Source organism: Gossypium raimondii, chromosome 8, assembly GCF_025698545.1.
Source record: "Gossypium raimondii isolate GPD5lz chromosome 8, ASM2569854v1, whole genome shotgun sequence".
Classification (NCBI taxonomy): domain Eukaryota; kingdom Viridiplantae; phylum Streptophyta; class Magnoliopsida; order Malvales; family Malvaceae; genus Gossypium; species Gossypium raimondii.
The window spans coordinates 42536106-42547792 of record NC_068572.1 but is presented as its reverse complement, the minus strand read 5'-3'; the positions used below and the strand labels follow the sequence as shown (position 1 = coordinate 42547792).

Here is an 11687-nt window from a genome sequence, read left to right as displayed (position 1 = left end):
TTCTAAAAGTAACTTGTTACCTCATTGAAAAATAAACTAGTTTAAAATTGACTTTTATAAGTTCATAATAAAAAGTTGGAATGAAAAAGATGTAGATTATTTCTCAATTCTTTTAATTTAATTTAATTTTAACATTATCATTTAAATGATTTATCTCTAAATTTAAAAAAAGTACATTTATTAAATAACCCTCTTAATATACCAGTATTTATAAACATAAAAAGTGGATTCAAATGCTATCAAAGATAATTACTTACTTTTAAGTAAAAACTATTTCATCGAAAATTTCCGCCTTTCCACCTAACATAACTTCACACAAAAATAAGAAAATAAAAAACATAAGCAACAAAAAGGAAATAGAATGTCGTCCTTTACCATTATCCAGAATCTGCATTTCTAAGCAACCTCCGCCCCTTCTCTCCTCTCTTTTTTTCTTTTCAACCAAGCCCAACTCTTTTTTATTATTATTTTAATTACTTGCTAAATTTCATACCCTCCTTCACTTAACTTCTTCATCTTACTGTTTTTATTTTCTTCTTCTTATAATAATATTTATATGTTCCTTTCCTTCTCCCCTTTTCAATTAAACAAGAGAGAGAGAGGGAGGACTCTGAAAGATGACCGGCTTGTTCCGCTCCAAATCTTGTGGACTCGTCGGGCTCACTGAGTTCAACCCTGCTCCGCCCAGTCCCTTCTTCAACCCAACCCAAACCAACAGCGTTGACGCCAATGACGATGAAGAAAAAATGTTTGATGATGAAGACGAAGAAGAAGAAGAAAATGGGTGTTACGGGAACCCCATTGCTACGAGGGCGAGACGCGGGAACAGTGATTCAACGTCGAAAGAAAATAACCAGCTCCCGTTCAGGGATATTTTGACGGCGTTGTTAAGGAAGTCTCTGGTGACGTGTAGCGTGGATACTGGTGACGTTTCTTCCATGGATATTAGCTTGCCAACTGAAGTCAAACATGTTTCTCACGTTACTTTCGACCGCTTTAATGGTTTCCTGGGTTTGCCTATCGATCTACAGCCTGATGTTCCCAGAAGGGTTCCAAGTGCCAGGTTTGGTTTGCAATCTTTTTTTTTTCTTTTTATGCCAACTTTTCTTGGGTTTATTATGCTTTGCAAATTTTAGATTTTGAAGCTAGTTAAATCTGCTGAATTTGTTGATTTTTTTTTGGGGATTATCAGATATTATCTTTAAAAAGAAATGCACTATTATATTGCATTAAATTAACGATCTTTTTCACCATTGCTTATACGTATGAATATGATATTAAATGGCAACAAGATAGCTCTAATTTTTATTTAATTTCAGCTGTTCTTGTAGGTGTATTTGTATGTTTGAAATATTATGTCGGACTTAATTGAGTCCTTGTCTTGTTTGTTATGGTTTTATGGATGTCATTGAATAAAGCTGTAGAAGAAAGAGACATGGCAACTACTTTTGCTATTTTGGATAAGGAAGTTGTTAATGTTTGCTTTGCAATAAAAAGGTTTTACTTTTTCAGAAAATTTAAGGCTTTTGATTAGGATGCAAATTCAAGGATTCTGCTTTCGCCCAGTAGGATTTGTTTTATAGTCAAAATCAAATGGTAAGCAATTTTTGATTAAAATGGTGCTTCAAATGTGGATTCTGGACATGGATTGTTCTTTACATGCATAAGAAATGATTTGATCCTTTGCTATGGCCATTGTTTTCTCTTGATCTAGCATGTTATTCATGGTTTTTGTTTTATCATGCAACCAACTTATTGAGCAGAGTTGATTTTTTCCAGTGGCATTCCCTTGGTTTTAATTAAAACCGAAAAGCAATTGATGTTTGTAGTATATGGAGTCTGGTAGAGCCATTTGATATTTCTTTTAAACATACAATACGTGTTTTTTTCATTGTCCAGTGCAAGTGTTTTCGGGGTTTCTGCCAAGTCGATGCAGTGTTCTTATGATGCAAGAGGGAACAGCGTGCCCACGATTCTTCTTATGATGCAGAAGCGTTTGTACGCCGAAGGAGGCCTCAAGGTAAGTCTCAAATCTATGCTGGGTTTAATGCCTGAATAGTATTCTAAATGTTTAAGGTTTTGAACAAGCTTGATTCTGTTGATTGAAGGCTGAAGGAATATTTCGAATTAATGCCGATAATACTCAAGAAGAGTATGTTCGGAACAAGTTAAACAGAGGTGTAGTACCACGCGGAATCGATGTGCATTGTTCGGCTGGTTTGATAAAGGTACACAACTAGAAATTACCTGTGTCTTGTTCCTGATACCGATCTCGGAGTTTCATGTATCTACATGCATGTGATCTGTTCCTATTTATGGAGTTCATTTTGCTGTTCTACTTAGATTTAACAATAATAAGAGGATTATATAAGTTGTTTTGGGCCTTGCAAATCCATGCAACCCACATCCTTCGATTTTACTGTCTAGTAATTCGTTGTTTTGACGAGTTCATTTTCGTTTTCATGCATGAGATCTTTACCAGTATTTCTCAGTTGGTTGGCTGTACTTGAACTCTGGAAATGCTTTTTTTTTTGTAGGCATGGCTTAGAGAACTTCCAAGCGGAGTTCTTGATTCCCTCACACCAGAGCAGGTGATGCACTGCAACACCGAAGATGACTGCATCCAACTTACAAGGTTAATTCCGTCAACAGAAGCTGCCTTACTTGACTGGGCCATCAACTTGATGGCAGATGTTGTGCAACACGAACAATACAACAAAATGGACGCCCGAAACATCGCAATGGTTTTTGCACCAAACATGACTCAGGTTTTCCTACTTTTCTTTCTCCATTCCTTTTTGTCCCAGACCAAAATGAGAGAAAATGTTAGGTGGACATTCCAGTTAAACCAACCATGAACTTGGCAACAATATCTAAATGAGAGTTTCTATATGTTTTCAGATGGCTGATCCCTTGACGGCATTGATTCATGCTGTTCAAGTAATGAATTTCCTAAAAACATTGATCTTGAAGACATTACGAGAAAGGGAGGAGTTGGCTGCCAAGGGCAGGTCGCTCCCATCGTACTCGGACTCACCTACTGCCATAACTGGCATTCATACAGAAACCATAAACAGTGGGGTACCTCATGATGAAGCTCTAGATGGAAGTGCATTAAAGGAACCTCATACTGCTAAGTTCTTCCGGTCTGCCACTCTGAGTAGACTCGAATGCAGTGCTTACGATAAACTATGGAGCTTTCAGTACGAGTGAAAGATGGGAATTTGAATACATTTCAGGTAACAGCATGCCAAATGCGCACGAAATAGGGATGGGGACTGGTTTAGGTTAAGGAAATGTGTAAGGTGGATGATGCAGGAGCCCTGTAAATAGTAAAGGATGGAGAAGGTGGGGCGTGGTATGCCAAAACGTTAAAATGTTGATATGGTGGTTATTGATGATGAGATGATTGCTGGTATTTCATGATTCTTAGTGTTTGAGCAAAATTTGTAGCTTTTGGGATTTGTTTGAAGGCACCAACTCGAGCTATAGATTAGTATTTACTGATTTATGAAACTAAAAAAAAAACAGTTCTGAATCTCCTTGTACTAGCTTACGAGTCGCAATAATTGTATTGAAAATTTGACAATAAATGAATTTTTTATACAATATCTAGTTTTACCTATAACCTTTCTCAAGGCTTAAATTAGAAGAAAAATGTGCTTAAACATGCTCAAAATCTCAAACCCATATCTTCTTAACTAATATAATAACAACAGTGTTATTTAATTTAAGGTTCAATCAACACAAATATAACAAATTTTAAAGAATTTATATATAGTGTAGCACTATATATTTATGCCTGGTTGGTCAAGGTATTAGGTAGGTTTCTCTAATATTTTTTTTGACAACATTTGGGAGGAAATGGTGTAACACGGTTTGAACCTGTGTCAAATAAAGGTACAATCACGGCTTCATGCAAGTCCGATTAACTATTAAATGAATTAATTTAATCTTTGTATTTGTTAAAAAATAAAAGAAGATTAAATTTTAACAAAATTAACAATTATTGTTTAAAAATAGCATGAAAATTATTTTATCATTTGCAATTCAATTTTAAATAAAAGATTTTATTGATAAAACTATAAAAACTTTAGTATAATAATTATGTTAGAACATTAAATAACATTTTTTAAATCATAAATAGTAACTTTGTTAGAATTTGACATTATTATTTTCTTTTTAGTACTATACAGATTAGATTAACCCATTTAAATAAACTTTTACCCATTTTTGCGCCCATGGTGAATTACAGCAAAACCTTGGGAAGTTATAGGTTTCTCTTTTCAGTTGATTAAATTTCATAACTAAATTTAGAAGGTTGGCAAGCGTAGTATTTATTATTTTATTATTATTATTATTTAGTGGAAAGAAAATGAAATAATTTAATTATATAAAACTAAGCTAGCCTTTCTAAGGGAGTCCTCAAACAATCGTAGTTTTTCCCTTCTATTGTGGACCATTGTGGACTATAGACTCTAATGCCCTAACTTTGCCAAAAGCTGATGAATTCTCACGATGAATTCTCCTGACCAAAGTAGAATTGGAGCCACTTGAGGAACTGTCCTGAATGGCCTTAACTGTCTTGAGACTATCAGTTTTAATAAACACACTGTCATACCATCCGTATTCAAACGGACCAATTGCCTGCCAAGGATGGAAATGAATTTGGTCCTCTGTCCTCGCAACTTAAGCGGTGTTTCCCTATTAAGGGAGGCATACTGTTTTGCCCAATTATAAAACACCTTGATAATTTCGCCAGCACTCCATGGAATACCCTAAAATGTGAAGAGGTTCCAGTTCTTCCAAATACGCCAAGCAATAATCCCAAAGAGGCACTGCCATTCCACCTCACACAAGCACATATTTTGTTGATTCTTCAAGTTCGATACAAGCCACTCCTGCAAGTTTCTAGAATAAAACCAATTAGGCCTTCCTACTAGAATTAACTGATCCCAGATATCTCTTGCTGTAGGACTGTCTCTAATGAAATGTAACACATCCTCGAAGTCATATCCGCAGAACCCACAAGCTCTATCATGCCCAATACCTTGATTCGCTCTTCCCACATTGGTAAGTAAATAGGGGTGTGCAAAATTCGTGTAAAACCGAAAAATTGGTTAATCGACCAAATTCATTAATCGGATTGGTTAACTGAATTTTTCGATTGGGTCGGTTAATTATTTTTTAATTTTTTGGTTAACGGTTAATTCGGTTCGAAACTGGTCGGTTAACCGAATTTTTTCGTTTAACCGAAAAAATAAATAAATAAAATTATAATATATAAATAGGCCCACTATTCACCTAAACTCAATCCAAACCCAAGTATCCAACCCAACCCAATTACCCAACCCAACCCAATCATAAAAAATACAAATAATTTAATAAATAAAAATAAAATTCTAAAATAAAACTAAAACTAAAGTCTAAAAGTCTAAATAAATAATTTAATAAATAAAAATAAAATTCAAAGACTTACTTAATGTTTTTAATTATGTAGTGATTCAATTCGGTTAATTCGGGTAATTTGGGTAATTTGGTTAATTCGGTTAATTCGGGTAATTCGGTTAATTCGATTAATTCAGTTAATTTTTAACCAAAAATAAAAAACATATAAATTTCGGTTAATTCGATTAACCGACCGAATTAACCGAAAAAATTTCGGTTTGGTTAACGGTTAAAAATTTTGAAAGGTCGGTTAATTCGGTTAATGGAGAACCTAACCCTTTGGGGGCCTTGGAATTTCCACAGAATCTACTATATCGCTTCTTTTGGATTCCACGACCTTTCCCGAAGCTTCTCATAGGGACTTTTAAGAGAGAAGGAACCTGTCGAGGTACCACCACAAGTGATTCTATTAGATCCTACTATCGGATGAGGCAGAAAAATACCGATAATCTTCCAGATCACCTCATTCGATAACTATAGTTGAAAGTGGTCAAGATTTCAAAAGCCTTCTTGTGTAATCATATCACTAAGTAAGCAATCCATATTAAGATTAGAATGGCATGGAATTTGATTAAGTAGAGGGCCAACATTCCAAACCCAGGGATCCCGCTAACATTTGATACTACTTTTGTCCCCTACTAACCATATTAAATTCTCACGAATAAATGGTTACGCCTTTGAGAGAGCTCTCTAAAGAAAAGAACATCTTCCACATGATAAGGTCTCATGCAATCCATTCCGAATACCACACTTTGTTCGAAGAACACGAACCCAAATAGCATTGGTATCTGTCACAATGCTGAAACCAAGTTCCATCATAAAGGAAGTATTATGATCTCTCATCTATCTAAAACCTAGCCCACCATGAGATCAAGGTTAGCAAACAGTTTTCGAACCAAGGCATCTTTTTTCTACCATTTGAAAAGCCCCAAATAAACTATCTAACCATGTGTTCATTTTCCTGACAAAGACCTTTAGAAATTATCATTGATTGCATGAAATAACTGGGAATCGATAATATGATCAACTACGCCAAAGTGGCCCTACCAACTAAAGACAACTACCTTGCATCCTAACTATGCAATTTACAGTGAACTTTACCTACTACAAATCGTAGAGTGTTGTTAGTTATCTTGTCATGAAAGAGAGGCACCCCAAATAGGAACCTAGATTCTACACTCTATGAAATCCGAGGATATCACTTATGCGCCCTTTAATTCATCATCTACTCCTTTCGAAAAGATGTTAGTCTTCCTTATATTGATTCGATGCCTAGAGTAATCATAGAAACTTTCCAATATTCCTTTGAGTACCTTGGCTTGATAAGCTTGAAAAAAAAGGATCAGATCATCTGTAAAGATGAGATGAGAAAGGGGTGGACCTGGTCAGGACAAACGTATAGGGGACAATTTTCCAAATTTAACGATCGATCTAATGTTGTGACTGAGCCACTCCATACATAGGAAAAATAGGTAAGGGGATAAAAAAAACTATTGACGGACACTCCTTGTTGGCCGAAATTTCTTTGTTAGAACTATATTCTACAAAATTTGTATAGTAGAATTCGTAAGACAGACATAATAACATTATGGAGTAAGTTCGGAATACCTGTAGCCCGAAGAGAGGCATCAATGAACTCCCAATGCACTTGAGCATAAGCCTTCTCCAGATCAATTTTAACAGCCAACCAAGTCCTATTCTACTACTTGCTCTTAATGGAATGGATCACTTCCTACACAATAATAATGTTGTCTGTGATATTCCTTCCCGTAATGAAGCTCTCATGCTTTTGCGCAATAATCTTCGAAAAGATTACTTTAAATCAATTAGCAATAACCTTTACCACCATGAACTCTCGTATCCTAAAGACCCATAATATCATACCCGATTGTACTCGTGGAAAATATAAGGGAACTTAATCCTAGAACATCCTTGACAGTTCCAGGAAAATATGGATAAACACATAAATCAAATGAGAAAGGAAAAACTAATCTTTAATGATCGGACAAGCACACCTCTCCTCGATGTATCCTATCACTATTCAATGCCTTTTTACCATCTTCTGTCCCAATTTGGGATTGATGAGTTTGACCATGGAATTTATTGTGTCTGACAAAGGGACCCTGGAATTCCCTATATTCTTAAAATGACCCTCGCGGTCTCGGATGGTTTTGTTAAGGGTACCACTTCGAACAACACCTCATTTACCTTCTGATCCACGCTCATTGAAAGCCAAATGGCCTTTTCTAGCCTCAATCGACCCAACATTCCTCGCGAATTTAACGAAATTTAGGTCGACATTCTCTTTAAAGGAGATAGTCGAATGTCTCTCAAGGTTCAAAACATTGGTACTTAGTTCCATCACCGATTCAACCGATCCTTCAAATGTGGGATTGAAGTGCTAAATGGTAATTGATGGTGAATCAACAGGAGGAGTCGTTGACTCTTTTACACCCAAGTGAGGTTCCATAGAATGATCCGAAAGTACAAGGACTACTAAAGCCCGACTGAGAGCTGCATGTAAGAATATAGAATTCTCTAAAGCTGGCCCAAGTACTAAACTAGGTTGTTCACCAAGGGCCCATTATGCGTTTCCATTACTCTCTAACCCAGGCCCATTTCCCTCCATAGCTACAACCCCACAATATTGTTGGAAAAAATCTAATTTGAAAACATTTTTCTTGCACAGCGGAAAATAAATATTTTGAAAATTGACCCGATTTGTGATATTTATAGTAATAAACCTTAAACCAAAATTATACCTACATTTTTGGATAAACGAATCCTTGATTTTTTTGGCTTTCAACTAAACAATCTTCTTCGTTATTCTCGTACCATGAACTGCTTTGAGAGTGGGCTCGAACCAATTGAATCAAAATAGAAAACTAAAAAAAGTTTTCCTTTTAGGGTGAAAACATAAATTCTCTCTTCTATAATAGAAATCAGTAAAATTGTTATTTTGAAAAATATATTTATAAGTTGAGAATAAATTCTCTTTATTTTTTGGCAGAATAACAATCTCTCAAAGTTGTGTTAATAGCTCTATCGGTGCCATCTATTTATAAGAAGTGAATGTAGAACTCTTGTAGAGTTGTAGAGGTTTATTTTAAATATATAAACAATATCCTACTTAGAGTAGGAGAGGGGTGAACGACTCACCCTTACATTTCTACTAGGGTTGCCACCCCCTTCATGTTATATGAGGGGTTTTGGGCCTCTTTCACATCGTGTCCAATGACGAGTACTTCTTGGGCCTTTTTTACCCAGTATTCTTTAATGTGACCCATCTCGATTCAATTTTTCTATTTCCCAAAATAAGGTTTAATATTTACATATTAAATAATTTTCTCATCCTAATTTTACTCCAATAAACTTTGACTATTTTACCCCTAGTAAAATTTCAAGAAATTTCGTTAAATATGTCACAACTTAACATGTTCACTATGAGAATAATTTATTTTCATTTTCGAGCTTTAAAACAGTCCAAAAACATAAGCTTATTCTTCCATCACATTTTAAGTAGTCCCATATAGGATTGCAAATTTTCATTTTCAGTTCCATTTCCATTTTTTGTAACCTACATTCATTTCCAAATGATTCCATTTCTCCATTTTGGAGAAAACCATAATCATTCTTCAATGTTTCCTATTTCTCTTTTTTTATTCATTCTGATCATTTTTATTCAAACACGTAATTCATTTCTAGTTTCAACGAGCTAGCGGAGGGACCAATTGGACATATGTGGTTGAGACTCAAATGATTTATAATTAAATTATAGCTTTTCGCCTATTAATTATAAACTCATTTAGTCACGAAGTCGTTCCACTATAGTATCGTGACTGAGCTCTCCCCAACGACATACCATTATTAAAATAACTACTCAGTGCTCATCCAATTAACTTGTCATAAGTGTGTTAACCTCATAAGATATCATTGATCTCTTTCGTATAATATTCGTTCTCCCAATTGAATTCTATTTTATCTCAAGGTAACTATTACATCTTCCTACATAAAAAGTCAATCACTATCAAATAGTGATCATGTAATCCATCACAAAGATGGACGACCCGTGGCCACGTTTAGTTTTCATCAACCATGTGATGCCAGCTAGAGGATATTATTTACCCATGTTTTGGGCTATGAATTCCCCTTTTGTGAATGATACTACATGCTACAAAAGTCGTACACCCAACATACCAACTTTCGGTTCCTTATCTACATGAACTCAGACTTTTACTTACATCAAAGTGTACGAGTCACGTATACATAGTCCGCCATCCACTCAGGGTTTAGGTATGTCACACTATGAATTTCACAAGTGAATAAATTCATAAATGGATTCAATATCTATTCTGCTTGTGTCCTGTTTGATGTACTATCAGTCTAGTTAGTCACATCTATGTCTTTATCATCTGGGAGTCATCTGCTCCGATGCCTAAGACAAGGTATCTCCCCAATTAGACTTGATAGGTGACATATTAGCCTTTCAATCAGTTTGCTCATTTTTATTAGAATAAGGACATGTTTAGGTTCGTCTACTAATACAAGCTGTCTTTCTGTACTACGATTCGACCACGTAATATCGCTTAGTATTAGTTAAACATTTAAGGAACCAATGAGCAACATTTGCTTCTATTTTGCTTTGTGTGAAAAAACCATATGAGGACAACAATACAATGTATATTAATTTAATTCATGAATAATTTTATTAATCACCCTATTTGAAAAAAATACAAATGTACTTAGACGAAAATATTACACTTAGGGCACCAAATCCAACAAATATACCCCAGGCCCAACCGTATTCTCTTGACCCATCACACTTAAAAGTTCAGTCACCTTTACAAAAGGCCCACCTACTGATTCAGTTAAGCTCATTGACTTGCCCCGTAACCTTCTTCTCAAAAATTCCCTTTGCTAGAAATTCACCGTCGATAAATCAGCTGATGCCACACCATTATCAGCTTCTCTCTTGCCCAGAGAAGACAAGGCATTAAATCTGGAGCCCACCGACTCATTAATTGGAACTTTAGCTTTTTGATTCCTATTTTCTCTCGGTTTGTGCAGGTTTTCTCTTAATAAGCATCAATGGCCTAAAAGCCTTTGCCATCTCCATCGTTCTCTCTCTTGTGGGCAGAGACATAGGTGCTGCCTCCATTTTTATGGTGCGGTCCAGCACTGCCACTGCTGTAGGGCACAAGTTTTTTATGCACCTATATCAGCCACAAGTAGACTGCTGGTAAAGATTCATATTCAACCCATTGGATCGTGCCATTGACCATGATTTGCTAGACTAGCGGCTTCACCAACCAGATGTATACTGCCATTCGGGTAAACCACCCCCTCAACTCATTGTCTGTCTTAAAATCAAGCTTCTCCACCTTACCAACCAAGCGTTAATTTTCTCCAAAATTTGCCACTTGTAGAAGAACCCCGACAAACTAGGGAACTAGACGCAAGCCATAACAACATTTGGAAAAAAGGCTACAATGGGTTAAAATCTAAAGTCCATGGCTAAACCATAACGTACTGCCCAAAAATAACCCACTAACCCTGAGTAAACACCATATCGTAATCCTCTCTGCTATGAAATTTTATCAGAAAGTAGCCGTTCTCAACATCCATGAGTTGGAACGGATGAGAGGAACTCCACAAGCTAAAAATCCTACTGTGGAGAGTGGCATATTCTATGTTCCACCCTAATAGTTTCACCACCACTGTGGTCACCATATCCTTCACTAGAATTTGTTAGATCCTTTCAGAAAAATCTATTACTGACATTCCATTAACTATGGATCTCATGATATCCTTCTCCATGAAATCGAGATCCTCCTTATTGACAGTACTTGAAGAGGAAAAAGAATTCTTAGATCCGATAACGCCTCTCCCCAACAGTTTATCTTTCCAAGGTAAGACTGGTGCTAGTGACAAGTCCACGGCCATGTCAACACTCATATCTTCTCCTAATCCCTTGAAAGACATTTTCTTAGTGGTGCGGTCTTCATTCAAAGAGTCCCCCCGCCCCCTAGAAAACACCATTATAACTTATTTTTGGAATTTGGTTTTATTTTATTACACTCTAAACGCATGTCCTAAACTCGATTATGAATATATTTTTCTCCCCTATTTCCCTTGGACGTGATAATAATCTTTGGTGCTATGTATGAAAATTTTAATGTAAAAGAACGAATAGTGTCTTTATGATTTATGAAACTAATTATTTTATCTTTAATTATATA

General features: G+C 35.7%; 1 protein-coding gene across 1 annotated transcript; it reads left to right on the top strand.

The window, feature by feature from the left end:
- Nucleotides 1–372: 372 nt before the first annotated feature.
- On the top strand, nt 373–3609 carry LOC105791518 (rho GTPase-activating protein 3). The gene is given in 6 exon segments (XM_012619602.2): nt 373–1063; nt 1900–2020; nt 2109–2228; nt 2538–2768; nt 2902–3203; nt 3205–3609. Coding segments are annotated over 6 exon segments (1308 nt in total). The 5' UTR covers nt 373–617; the 3' UTR covers nt 3293–3609.
- The last annotated feature ends 8078 nt before the right edge of the window (nt 3610–11687 follow it).